Source organism: Oncorhynchus nerka, linkage group LG18 (assembly GCF_034236695.1).
Source record: "Oncorhynchus nerka isolate Pitt River linkage group LG18, Oner_Uvic_2.0, whole genome shotgun sequence".
NCBI classification, from domain to species: Eukaryota; Metazoa; Chordata; class Actinopteri; order Salmoniformes; family Salmonidae; genus Oncorhynchus; species Oncorhynchus nerka.
This window is the reverse complement of record NC_088413.1, coordinates 65964839-65979190: the sequence shown is the minus strand read 5'-3', so window position 1 is coordinate 65979190 and position 14352 is coordinate 65964839. Positions and strand designations below refer to the sequence as shown.

The 14352-nt window shown below is 42.7% G+C and overlaps 1 protein-coding gene across 3 annotated transcripts; it reads right to left on the bottom strand.

The window, feature by feature from the left end:
* Positions 1-6302: 6302 nt before the first annotated feature.
* On the bottom strand, positions 6303-9741 carry LOC115146360 (glutamyl-tRNA(Gln) amidotransferase subunit A, mitochondrial-like). Of its 3 annotated transcripts, XM_065004274.1 has the most exons (8): positions 9654-9741; positions 8672-8763; positions 8196-8357; positions 7722-7951; positions 7523-7627; positions 7247-7334; positions 6861-7100; positions 6303-6654 (listed from the first exon to the last, which is right to left on the bottom strand). In XM_065004274.1, the coding sequence occupies exons 1-4, from the start codon at positions 9675-9677 to the stop codon at positions 7792-7794; spliced, it is 438 nt and encodes a 145-aa protein (XP_064860346.1). In that variant the 5' UTR covers positions 9678-9741; the 3' UTR covers positions 6303-6654; positions 6861-7100; positions 7247-7334; positions 7523-7627; positions 7722-7791. The 3 variants fall into 3 exon arrangements, with proteins under 3 accessions (XP_064860346.1, XP_029544254.1, XP_064860347.1); XM_029688394.2 differs by having other exon boundaries at positions 6303-7100; XM_065004275.1 differs by having other exon boundaries at positions 6303-7100; positions 7722-7931.
* Between the last annotated feature and the right edge of the window lie 4611 nt (positions 9742-14352).

The window sequence follows — 14352 nt, the reverse complement described above, 5'->3', positions numbered from 1 at the left end:
GTAATGCTGAAACAGGAAAGGGCTTTCCTCAAACTGTTGCCACAAAGTTGTAAGCACAGAATCGTCTAGAATGTCATTGTATTCTGTAGTGTTGAGATTTCACTAGAACTAGAACTTCACTAGAACTAAGGGGCTTAGACCGAACCATGAAAAACAGCCCCAGAACATTATTTTTCCTCCACTAAACTTTACAGTTGGCACTGTGCATTGGGGCAGGTAGCGTTCTCCTGGCATCCACCAAACCCAGATTCATCCATTGGACTGTCAGATGGTGAAGCGTGATTCATCACTCCAGAGTCCAATGGCGGTGAGCTTTACACCACTCCAGTCGACGCTTGGCATTGTGCATGGTGAACTTAGGCTTGTGTGCGGCTGCTCGGCCATGGCAATCAATTTAATTTGATTAACTGACTTGTTGGAAAGGTGGCATCCTATGATGATGCCACATTGAAAGTCACTGAGCTCTTCAGTAAGGCCATTCTACTGCAAATATTTGTCTATGGAGATTGCATGGTTGTGTGCTCGATTTTATACACAGTTGTGGCTGATATAGCCGATTCCACTCATTTGAAGGGGTGTCCACATACTATGTTAGGAACATGTGGGCTATGTCATGCATGTGAGATTTCCTATTCTTCTTCTTAACACAGTGGTGATTCTATTTAACACTCAGGACACAAAGTGCACCAGGGGTCTAATCAAGTCCACTTTTGATTGGGTTCCCTGCTAGTAATGACAGGGCAATCATCCAATCATCTGTACCCAAGCCAGATTGTCATCGGCAACCTTCTTGTCACCATTGTGATCTAATGACACCAGACATACGCACTAGCCCTTTCTGTAATCCATCTGTCTGACACCATAGTGCTACAGTGGGCCTAATGTAACTCAGCATGAGGGTGGAAGGAGATAGGAGAATGTTATTGGAATATGATATGGAAATGTTACGTGTAGCATGACCATCAGGCACAGTTTTATAAGGGTGTGTATGTGTGGCTTTGTCTTCCAAATCTGTATTGAAACCAATGGAAGGGATGGCACCCAAACTAAGCTTCTCGCCACGTCCTGTTCCCATTCTCAGACAGAGTCAGAATCCATGTCTACATGGGAAACCAGACCAGCCCTAACCATACGATAGTAATGCAGATACACAGCAAATTCCTCAGGACAGTGGAGAGATCAAATCTCTGTACAGCTATTGGCTGTTTGCAGAAAGATAACCCAGCCTGCGCCTTTGCCATTACCCTGTGACATTTTGCAATGTGCTACAGACTATCATGCTGCTGGCCTCCATTGCATGGCAGGGCTGTGACCTGTGGCGGAAGGGAGGAGAACTTACCGCCACTGCCCAGTCCATGGAGGTTTGGAAATGAGATGGTGTTGACGTTTAAGTGGCTGATTGTAGATGGCAGCTCTCGTCACAAACAGTAGGTTTCTCTATCGTTTCATCACCACCACTATAATAGCACACAGTGTTGGTTTGTAGGCTGACTCATCTCATATGTATATACTGTACTCGATACCATCTACTGTATGCTGCCCTGTACCATCACTCATTCATATATCCTTATGTACATATTCTTTATCCCCTTACACTGTGTATAAGACAGTAGTTTTGGAATTGTTAGTTAGATTACTTGTTGGTTATTACTGCATTGTCGGAACTAGAAGCACAAGCATTTCGCTACACTCGCATTAACATCTGCTAACCATGTGTATGTGACAAATAACATTTGATTTGATTTGATTTGTATTTACATGGCTTAAAAATACAACTGACTTTATTGGTCTTTGGGGAATGTCAGTTGTTTTCTTTAGAGATAGGCCTGACTGTTTATCTTTTGAGTGAGGATAGGACAACCACATTCAACATCCCATCACCTGGACGGTGCCCAGCGCGCACGCACGCACACAGTCCCCAGCTCTAACAGGGCTTAGATACACGCAGATACATACACACACCCACACAAACACACGTACGTGCACACACAGTCCCCAGCTCTAACAGGGCTTAGATACACGCAGATACATACACACACCCACATGTACGTGCACACACAGTCCCCAGCTCTAACAGGGCCTAAACACACTTCACAAATTTGGTTATTATCCTCACCTGCTTGTCACTTGAATGAGCAGGAAGAAGACATCCTAAGCATGGGTTATTTTTGCAATGCAAAGTCTCCAACTCTGTCCGTGCAGACAGAAATATGATTTAATAATGGGCTCACGTGGTCATTGCTTTTCATCGCTTTCTTGTCTTCTTGCTGTAAAACAGGTGCTGGCATCCACCTCCGAGAACACTGAGATGTTTATCATTTCCCCATGCAATCAGGAATGCTCAACTGTCAAGAATGTTTCCTTGATAATGTATATTTTTGATATAGGGGTGTGTCGTAAATGACTATAACGTTAACAGTCAAGCAACTAGTATGTGTGAGACTGAACAGGATTCGATTGTCTAACATGGGGGGCTGTGAACCATGAGTGTGAGTGGTGGCATGACTGACCACACACTGTGGGCATCTGTCAATCAAAATACCACATAAGAGAAATGTGAATGCATGTCACATGTCCACCATGTGGATAGGAAGCATTGTAGAGATCATAATGTTTGTAATTCTGTGTTGAGCACATGGACACCCACTCTAGTCTTTGGACAAGTACACTCAGAGTGGAGACTGCTCAGTCGTAGCAGTTGTTGTAGGAGGCCCCTTGTTTGTTTTTCTCTCTCCCACGATGTGTCTAGCTGGCAGACTTTTCACCAATTGTAAGTCCATTCTGCTCTTTTACTTAAAATCCTCCCACCTTTTGGAAATGACAAGACTGATCGTCTACATGACATATGAGAATTCAAGACTTGCTTTTGTTGCAGGCTATAAAGTGAAAGCAGTTTTGTGCCATATACTGTATGATATAGTATGCAAATCACATGGGCAGATGACTATAACGTTAAATGTAGGTAGTTCATTTGCACATGAACTTGATAAATCAATATAGTGTGGAAACAAGCCATAACACAGTATCTACTGTTACAGAACAAAGATTTTATTAACATGTCCCTCTCTCTCCCGTCCGTCACTGCGGCAGAGCGCGGGTGACATTTGCATAATGAGTGGTGATGGGGTCAGGACTAAATGGAGAGTGCTGGACAGAGCACAGTGGGGTGGAGGAAGGGGTACGGAAGAAAGAGGGGAGAGGGGGATACAACACAAATCCACATGTCCAACAGAGAGAATGTCAAAGGTAACAAGAGGAAAGGCAGGGCTCTTGAGTTATCCACTGTGTCAGTGTATGTATGGTATGTGCCTGTGTGTGTCCTTCAGTGCAAACATACTGCATTCATGTCGCTAGTGAGTTTTCACGACAGCTCTGTAACTGCAATGAAAATTACTGTTCATCTGATATTTAGGCTACTACAGTTTGGGTTGTGAATACGGGCCTAATCCTAAACGTAACCTTTACGGGGATGAAATGAGCCCCCCTATACATGGGTTAAAATTAGACAGAATCTCTATATCAGACTCCGTGTTTATGTTGTGCTGTTACTCCACCATGCCTCAGGGTATGGTAACCTAGCTTAAGGCAAACGAATATTCTCACAACCGTCTCCTGTGCCCTGTTACTCCACCATGCCTCAGGGTATGGTAACCTAGCTTAAGGCAAACGAATATTCTCACAACCGTCTCCTGTGCCCTGTTACTCCACCATGCCTCAGGGTATGGTAACCTAGCTTAAGGCAAACGAATATTCTCACAACCGTCTCCTGTGCACTGTTTGGAACTGCACACATGAACAACCCTTCTCAAAGTTACAAAAACATCTTCTGAAACATTTGTTACACTAATCTTATCAGGTCAAATGAGGTAGACATTAGTATATCAGATTAATATAGCCTGGGAAAGGTTACCTAGCGGAACTGTGTATGGAAGGTTAGGACAAAAAAATCAGCCCCGGCATTTCTAACACACCGGCCCATTTTGTGTTTTTTCCAAGGCCCCAACTATTAACCAGAAAATTGTAATTTTGCACAAAAAACCTGAGTTAAACAGGATAAAGGCTCATTTGTATCAATGGCCATTATGACCAGACAAATGTGTAAACATGTCCCTAATGCAACTCGTAAAAGGGTTCTCTCTGTACAAATCAAAAACTACTTGTGTTTATCTTCAGACATGGGAGCAGGTTTATTTGGAACAACATCTCTTAGCCAAGGCCAACTTCCACATTTCATGGTCACGTTACACCTGAAATATAGCAGTTGTATTACTGTATGTAATGAATGGATTTCCCTCAGCTCAGGGGAGGCTGCCTGTCCAATGTTATAGACTAATGGGATGTGAGATTTTCTCCACCCCGCAAGGTCTGATCAAGCCCCCCATTTTTTATGGGGCAGAGCGAAAAATGTGCAGTATTATAGCGAATCTCATGCTCTTTTACACATTTTGCCAAGAGTCGGAGAGAAATGTTGCCGTTTTAGAGCTCAGGGATTCGTGAAAGATGGGACAATCTCAATTTAACATTAATATGAACAAAATTTGAAATATATATTTTGAGAGACCAATGTATCAGCTATCACACCATAAACAACCTAATTTATGTTTTTTCCTAAATTGCAACTAACTGGATTTATGTCAACTCTGTCAGACACCATAAAAGGCATTTAACAATTATTGACAAACAACTGTTTAAAAGGCTTTGGCTTGTTTAATTTTAACATTCGATTATTCAAATATGTAGCACAAATCTCCAAACTTGTTTTGTAGCACTATATAATGCTCCAGGGCTAATTTAGTTAGCATTTTGGCATGTTTTTCTACATTTAGAACACAAAACATTTATAAAGCAAACATTATCCCTTAGGTTTAGCACAGCAAATATCTCAATAATTTAAGCATATGGTGCAGAACATTGATTCAATTTTTTTTTACTGAATATTTACCAAAAAATATTGACTCAATCAGTGACAGAGTTGATAAGCCCCAGACAGAGTTGAAAGATACTCAAAACAGACATATTTTTGCCTCTAAAAATAACAGTTTAATACAAACATCTGTATAGAAAATGCTTTATTTGAAAATCCCCAATAAAAACAACCATTCTATCAACACTCTGACGAAGTTGACGTTAAGACAAAGATCTGACAGTTTTTCTTTACCTAGTTGACAGAAATGTAATTTTTCTTATTCAAGCCTCTCTCAAAATACAACACTGCCTCTTTAATGAAGACAAACAAGCTTTTTACCCAACTAGCTTTTCAAAGACAGCTTGAAATGTAGCCTACACGTTTTGTGCTAGGAAGCAGTAAATCCCTGTTGCTGACCAATATTTAAAACTGGGCTAATAGCTTGCTAACTAACAAAGAATATCCACAAACGTGCACACGCTATGCTCGCTGAGCTGAACAGCACATTCACTTATAGGTGATTGAAAGACCTTTCACTGGCTACCTGTCAATATAATTCTATTCCGATGCACTCTGGCTCTGCCTACAACAAAATCACAGACTCTTGCAAAGTTAGATTTGTTTTGTTGCATTGAAAAAGGGGCATATATGTTTATTCGATCACATTAAATGGTGCAATCTAATGGGGCGAACTCAGTGAAGTTTAATCTCGTGTCTCTGCGCGGCCTGGCATTTCTTCTGCGCAACAGTCCTGGGAGAGGTCCACGCCGCATGCGGTTTAGAAGGGAAATTGTTGTGACCATTGTGATTCAAATTTGTTTGTTGAAATCTTTCTTTTACACTTTTTTGGATAGTTTGAAAATCGGGATCTATGCATAGAGTCGACATGTAAATAAATAATATTGAAAGCATTTTAGAAAAGTTCCAAAAACAAATCTTTTCACTTAATAAAATTCCTCTAAAATTTACATTTTAAGCTCAAATAATGCAACAAAATGTAAAAAAAAAATGAATAAGTTTCCCCGCCGGACAAGGATTGACCCAACTTTCAAGAATCTATGAGCTAATTTCCTGCTATTTTACACATTTTGCAGTTTTAAAGGTAATGTCCTGTAATTCTAAACATTTCCTTCATGGCTTATGATGTGTTCATATGCTTTCTGGGGGGGGGGGGGGGGGGGGGGGGCTCGACAAAAACAGATATTAATAATAGTTTTTTGGGGGGTTGAGGGCCCCAAAGCTCATGGGCCCCCCCTGCATTGCGGGAGCTGCATGCTACGCCAGTGCTTACCATTGATGTTCAACGCCCAGGTTCACAATACTTGTCTTCTGGATACATGACCTAATCTTTAAGTCATTCATTCAAACTCATACTTGGAACCGCCAGACAAACAGCAAGTAATAAAGTGTCTTTAATGGAAGTCAGTAACTTCAGAACAAATCCAGAAAAGGCCATACATCTTTGAGTATGTCCTTTACATGACCATGATAATGTCACTCATCTGAGTAGCTCTGTATTCATTAGTTTCACCTCATACAACGGAGGTCTGCTCTCGCTTATGGACCTCCGCACCTCGCTCCCCTTGTACAGCATCTCCATGGTAATGGATAGGGGTAAAGCCCACCTTCTGCTCTATCCACTGGGCTACTGTCAGCAGTGTCCTGTCCTGGAGGGTGGGGCCTATTAGCTGCAGGCCAATGGGAAGGTATGCTCGATAACGCTGTTGTCACAGAAACAGCAAGGAGTCCTGGAGGAGAAAATAAGAGAGTTGGAGGGGTAAATGTGAGAAAGTCGAGAGGGAGAGGGGTTGGCAGGGTAAGGTTGTTTGAAGGCCAGACTGTGAGGGGGATAAAAGATGGGTTAAACTTTAACTGCCCGCAAAGTTATCAGCTTCCCTGATGGAGATGATTTGTTATCAAAGGGTTGACCGAAATAGGAATTCCAACCCAATACCTTTGAAAAGGGAGAGTTAAATGATGAACATATTATTTCCTGCCATGTTGCTGTGTGAAGATGTCCTCCTGGACACTACGTGTGGGGTTGTCTTCCTGCATGAAGTCTGTGTTGCGCATGGCGTCACTCAGTGTGGTGGGCGTGAGCAGCACATCAACACCCGAGTTGGACACTTGCTTGAAGTCCTCTGCTATTAGACAACGCACCTGCTGGGTCATCACAAAGTAGTGCTCATAATTCCTGTTAGAAGGGAGGCAAACATGAGGGTCTGTCTTAACTCTTGTCCAAATATTCAAATTCCTGCTTCCATCCTCAACACAACCACCGATCTTACAGTAGTAGAAAAGTCTTGGTTTATACTGAAAAATGTGTTTGCTGTGTCTTACTGTCTGAGCAGGAAGTAGCTCCCCGAGAGGATTCTTCCTTGTATAATATTGTTAAATCCCCGGTGGCATACATGGCCACTACGGTATCCTGTGGAGAACAATTCACAAATAATTAAATTTCAATCTTGCTTTACAATAACAAAATCCCTTGTAAATGTAAACAAATACGAAGTACACATACAGCAACAATTAAAATAAACAAATCTTTATGTTAATGTTAAACCACTGGGATGAACTGAGATGCCTGATCCTACTGGGAGGATAGGGTGCTCTCACCTTGGGAATGCCCACACAGATGTTCCTGACATCAAAGTCACCCGGTAGGTCTGTCAGTGTGGAAGGGTTATGGTAGTAGTCTGACATCATGGCCTTGGAGAATACCTGTGTGACACAACAACCCGCACCCCAGGTCAACAAACCTCACATTGCAGTTTTACATGCCATAAAATTAACATTTCAGAGTAATACTTTTTACCTGGTCAGGAAAAAAATACAGGCCCCATGGGATGGCCATATAACATGCCTGACCCAGGACGGTGGCTGAGTCATGAACACTCCCGAGTCATGATGCCTGGGACCTCCATCGAGTTGACCAGGCGGATGAGGCCGTGTCTGGACACCAGGCCGTAGGTTGGCTTCAGGGCCACTATGTCACACAGGGCCCCTGGGTTACGGGTGGAGCCACCTGTATCCGACCACAAAGAGCTGTCAGGGGCCAGAACCAGGAGATAAGACCTTTAGTGTTTCAGAGTTCAATAAAAAGGTGTTGTTGAGTCTCTTTGCTCCACTACGAGCTAAAAGTAAAGTGCTTCATAAATACATAAACTACGGTATTAGTCAATGCTCAGGAAGTTGCATTGTTAGCCACAGTGGTTGAGTATGTTCCTATTATGCAGCATTTTGCAACAGTATGGGAAACTTGAACTCAGCCCTGTGTCTGCAGACTCACAGGAAGCTGGTGAGAGAGGCCATAGCTGCAGCACTTCCTCCAGAGCTGCCTTCCGTGATGACCCAGTCAGAGTCAGGGTCAGCCCCAGTCTGCTCTCTGTAAGGGGCGGCGTAGCTCCAGGTGTTCCGGACAGGTTTAAAAGCACGGTCAGTACTGCCTGCACTGGAAAATAATGGAAGGAGGGATACACTCACTTTCAGTCATGAATGCAGGTTGGGGCAGTTTACAGATATGATAATACTTTGGTAATTCTGCAAATACATGTATTTCCTAAAGGGAGATTGAGAGCCTTAGCCTATAGCAAACTCATCCAAGTTAGTTTCCCCAATGAGAACAGCACCCTGGTCAAGGAGCTTCTGAACCACTGTGACATTGTATGGATGAGTGTATTCTACAAAACAGATACTATAATAATAAATGCATCCAACTGAAAAGAGGAGGAATGAATCCATTTTTAGGCCTGTCAGCAGATATACCTTTCAGCATTTGAGGCACAAGTGTTCTTGATGTTCTCTGTGTAGAAGTTGTCCTTCACAGCAAAAGGGATCCAGTGGACCTTTGGGGGCACCTGCAAGGAAGATAAAAATGTGAGACCAGATCATAATGTGCAACACATGCACGTCCAGTACACACAGGCAGGCAGACAGACAGAGACACAACACGCACCTTTGAGGAGCCTGAGCTCAGCCTCCTCTGCCTGTTTCAATGCCAGCTCCTCTGTCACGGTGATGTAAGCATTGAGATTGTGGGTTTTCTTGATAAGTTTCAGGCATTTTTTAGAGCCAAGGAGACCAATAAAATAATGTTGAATAGGTACTGTATAATTATTTCCATTTGTTATTATTACCAGAATCAACATGACTGAGCGGACTGCTGAAAGGGTGGAAAATAATGTGTAACTTTCCAACAGGAATCTGTTCCAAAAACGTCGTAAAGTACAATGTTGCCAACAAACAACGCATACAAAGTAGCACGATCAATTCAGCTAGTTAACTAGCTGCCGAATAGGCATCAACTCACCACGTAACATATATTCTTAATTCTTGTCCATAGGCTACCAGAGTGAGGACATACATGTTTCGGAATAAACGTGGGGAGTTAAAAACTTAATGAAATAGCCCACTCCCTACCGGGTATGTTATTCGGCCGCTATACAGCTTTGTATGCGTTGTTTGTTGACAACCTTGTATTTTACGTTTTTGGAACATATTCCTGTTGGAACGTTCCACAAATTATACCCACCCCAGCTGAAATGGTTGGAAATGTGTGCCATTCAACTTTGACCATGTTTTTGCTAGATGTGATAACGTTAATAACTAGCTAGCTCCCACCAGAGTTTGATGTAATAATTGAGTTGTGTAATTGTTACATTGCAGCTAGCAGACTACACGCACGGTGACAAAATTAATCAGAATACAAACTAGCTAATGCTATTGGTAACGAGTTGATTTAACTTACGTCTCTTATTGACAAGCTCAGCATGCTTTCTGTGTGTCAAATCAACCCAAATAAACAGCAACCTTCAATTTATGCGGCGACAGGGGGTTCTGCCATGTTTGTTTAGCTTCTGGAAGCGCAACATCGTACTCTGTGATTGGATGTAGGATGAGTAAACCGCACTCCAATTACTTGAGTATTAGCTGTCAAATGGTGTCTGCCAGATGAGGAAGCAGCATGAGTGCAAAAGCTAGCTACATTTTTGTCCTTCCAGAGTGTAAAAACGATAACACAGGTAGAACAATGTGACAGATATTTCAACGGATGTACAAATATGAAGCATCCGTTTGGCGTTTCTACTCAGTACCAAATATGGTAGTGAGAGGGATTTTATCCCAGCAGTTGGAGAATAAGGAAGGAGAAGGATTTTGGCCGACATTCTGCAAAATCGATTCAACATTTGATCTCAATACAGTTTTCTGTTCAGTAGTGAGTGTTGCAACCGAGGACAGACGATTTTTACAGGCTACGTGCTTCAGCACTCGGTGGTCCTGTTCAAGGTTCAGCCTTTACTTATTTTTTGTCTATGGATATTGCATGGTTGTGTGCTCGATTTCATACACCTGTCAGCAACAGGTGTGCCTGAAATAGCAGAATCCACTAATTTGAAGGGGTCTGTAGTGTATCTGACTCATGTCACGTCCACTCCCGCTCCGGAGCTTGACATCACCGGTTTACTAACCACCCGCCCTGGCCCTAGATAAGCGACCATTTGGATCCGGCACAGTTACCCACATCACTGCACCACTCACCCTCACCAATGGACCCATGCACCAGGAAAGTCTTCCCTTCATCACCACAGCACCCGTACACAAGGTAATCCTCGGCCTCCCATGGCGCCAACATCACAACCCCACTATGTCAACTCATGTTCCATATCTCCCTGGCACACTCCAGCAGGGAAACTCCTTCCCGTTCCCATGCCTCAGCGGCCTTGGTCTCATCTGTCCATTGATCTCACTTCTGATGGTTACACTACTATTATGGTTGTTGTGGACAGATTTTCAAAATCCTGCTATTTTATCCCTATCTCTTGTCTCCCTACCGCTCTCCAGATCGCTGAGGCCCTGTTCCAGCTGGTCTTTCGGCACTATGGCCTTCCAGAGTACATCGTCTCTGGCCGTGGCTCCCAATTCACGTCACGGGTATGGAGGGCCTTCCTGGAGAAGCTGGGGATCACTGCCAGGTTCACTTCCGGGTACCGGCCTCATACGGGCAGGTGGAGAGGATGAACCAGGAGCTGGGGAGGTTCCTTAGGAGTCATTGTCAGTACCGGCAGGGCGAGTGGGCCAAGTTTCTTTCCTGGGCGGCGTATGCCAAGAACTCACTTCGTCATTCCTCCACCGGGCTGTCTCCTTCCAGTGCGTCCTGGGGTACGAGCCGGTCCTGGCCCCATGGAACCCGATCCAGACCGAAGCCACTGTGGTGGACGAGTGGTTTTGCTGACAGAAGGAGCAGGCGGACCGCCACTGCAGTGAGGTTCCCGTGTTCCATTCTCGTGATCATGTCTGGCTCTCCACCAGGAACCTCCCATCTGCTTGCCCTGGGTTCCAGTGGATGACATTCTAGATCCCAACATCATCTGAGATTTCCACCTTCACCATCTGGACTGGCCCGCACCTCGCCCTTGGGCCGCTCTTAGGATTTTAGACACATCTGACGGACCAAATCTGGAGACACACATCTTTTAGGAATCACAGTTTTGAAAGAAATATTATTTTAAGGCAATGGGCTATTGCAAGAAATGAAACATAATTTTATTTTTCACTTAATAACCATTATTGACAGATTTTATTTGTAAAACTTTTTGGGAGATTTTGAAATTGGGATCCAGGCATAGAGCCAACATGGAAATGTATAATATTGAAACTTCACTAAGAAAATTATCCTCAATGTAAATTATGGTAATGCAGCAACATGTATTTATTTTCAACTATAAAAATGTTTCCCTGCCGGATTAGGCTTGTCCTGACTTTCAAGGGGGGGGGGGGGGGTATGCCCTTTATATGACCATGATAATATCACCCATCTGAGTAGCTCTGTATTCATTAGTTTCACCTCATACGCATACCTCAGGACTCTTATGGACTGCCACACCTCGCTCCCCCTCTCAGGCATTTTCATGGTTTAGCTTCTGGAAGTGCAAAAAAATGCTCTGTGTTTGGATGTAGGATGAGTAAACCGCACTCGCTTGAGTATTAGCTGTCAGAGGATGTCTGCCAGACGAGGCAGCAGCATGAGTACAAGAGCCAGCTTACTTTTTTTCCTTCCATACTGTAAAAACGATAATATACAGTATCTGCAACTTAATCAATTGTATTTTCTAATGAATTTAATTGAGATATAATGAATTTAGCTAGCTAGAGTCGATGACCGTGGAAATTGAATTAGCATAATACAAAAATCCCCATGAAAAACTGTCAGTTTAAGCTAGAGATATCTGTTTTTATGCACGGGATGCATCTCAATCTATGTCGCACTAGGCCAACTCGCTCTTCTCACGAAATCGCCTGTCTCAATCCACCACATCCACCAATGTCTCACTTCTGCATCTGCAGTGAAAAGTGAGAGCTAGAGCTATGTTTGTCAGACCATGAGACATCCCAAAACGTATCTTCTTCCATATGTGTTATTTCACAGTTTTGATGTCTTCACTACTATTCTACAATGTAGAAATAGTCAAAATAAAGACCAACATTTTCGGGATGTCTCATGGTCTGACAAACATCGCTCGAGCTCTGTCACTTTTCACCGCAGATGCAGAAGTGAGACATTGGTGGATGTGGTAGATTGAGACAGGCGATTTTGTGAGAAGAGTGGGTTGGCCTACTATTATGACCCCTCTATGGAAAGATGCGACTTTTACAAACACTATGGTGTACTCCGTTTTGCTCTATGACCCCCCACAAGCATCTGAAGTTGGTATAGCCGATCTGCCAACTTCTATCTGTAGCGTCAGTACAGCTTGAACTACACACTAATATTACCCCTCTGTGGAAAGGTGAGACTCTCACCAACACGTACAGTGACAGTCAAAAGTTTGGTGGAGGGCATACAGAAGATATCCCTATTTGGTCAAATACGAATTCCATGTTATGGCATGAACAGCTCAAATAAGCAAAGAGAAACGACAGTCCATCATTAATTTAAGACATGAAGGTCAGTCAATCTGGAAAAGGTCAAGTTTCTTCAAGTACAGTCGCAAAAACCATTAAGCTCTATGATGGAACTGGTGCTCATGAGGACCTACTCAGGAAAGGAAGACCCAGAGTTACCTCTGTTGCAGATGATAAGTTCATTAGAGTTAACTGCACCTCAGATTGCAGCCCAAATAAATGCTTCACAGAGTTCAATGATCAGACACATCTCAACATCAACTGTTAAAATAAGACTGCGTGAATCAGGCCTTCATGGTCGAATTGGACACCAATAAGAAGAAGAGACTTGCTTGGGCCAAAAAACACCATCAATGGACATTTTACCAATGGAAATCTGTCCTTTGGTCTGATGAGTCCAAATTTTAGATTTTTGGTTCCAACCGCTGTGTCTTTGTGAGACACAGAGTAGGTGAACAGATGATCTCCGCATGTGTGGTTCCCACCGTGAAGCATGGAGGAGGAGGTGTTATGGTGTGGGGGTGCTTTGCTGGTGACACTGTCAGTGATTTATTTAGAATTCAAGGCACACTTAACCAGCATGGCTACCACAGCATTCTGCAGTGATACGCCATCACATTTGGTTTGCGCTTAGTGGGACTGTCATTTGTTTTTAAACAGGACAATGACCCCAAAACATACCTCCAGGCTGTGTAAGGGCTATTTGACCAAGAAGGAGAGTGATGGAGTGCTGCATCAGATGACCTGGCCTCCACAATTTCCCAACCTCAACCTAATTGAGATGGTTTGGGATTAATTGGACTGCAGAGTGAAGGAAAAGCAGCCAACAAGTGCTCAGCATATATGGGAACTCCTTCAAGACTGTTGGAAAAGCATTCCTCATGAAGCTAGTTGAGAGAATGCCAAGAGTGTGCAAAGCTGTCATCAAGGCAAAGGGTGGCTACTTTGAAGAATCTCAAATATAAAATATTTTTTGATTTGTTTAACACTTTTTTGGTTACTACATGATTCCATATGTGGTATTTCATAGTGTTGATGTCTTTACTATTATTGTACAATGTAGAAAATAGTACAAATAAAGAACAATCCTTGAATGAGTAGGTGTGTCCAAACTTTTGACTGGTGCTGTACATGTTGTATTTTTCTAGGATGCCCACAGGCCTCACAAGACTTGTCTGAAGGTCCCCTGGTACCAGTTAAAAACATTTATAGAAGTACACTCTGGACACTGTTTAGTCCCAAAAATAAGTGTTTAAATACATGTAAAAAATAAAAAACCTGATCAGTCTTATATCTCTCAGATATAGGACAGACACTTCAGAACAAACTTACTTTTGATTTTTTTGGTGGACTATCTGTTGTGAATCTGTTATTCATTGTATTTGTTTCTACAGGCTAATAGCAGTAAGGTCAAATACCGTTTTGAATCAAATCATTAAAATATATATATAAAAAAAAATATATATATATATATATATATATATAAATACATGTTTTCCTTGGTATGACCTTCTAAAAAACAATTCCCCCCCCCCCGGGCTTTG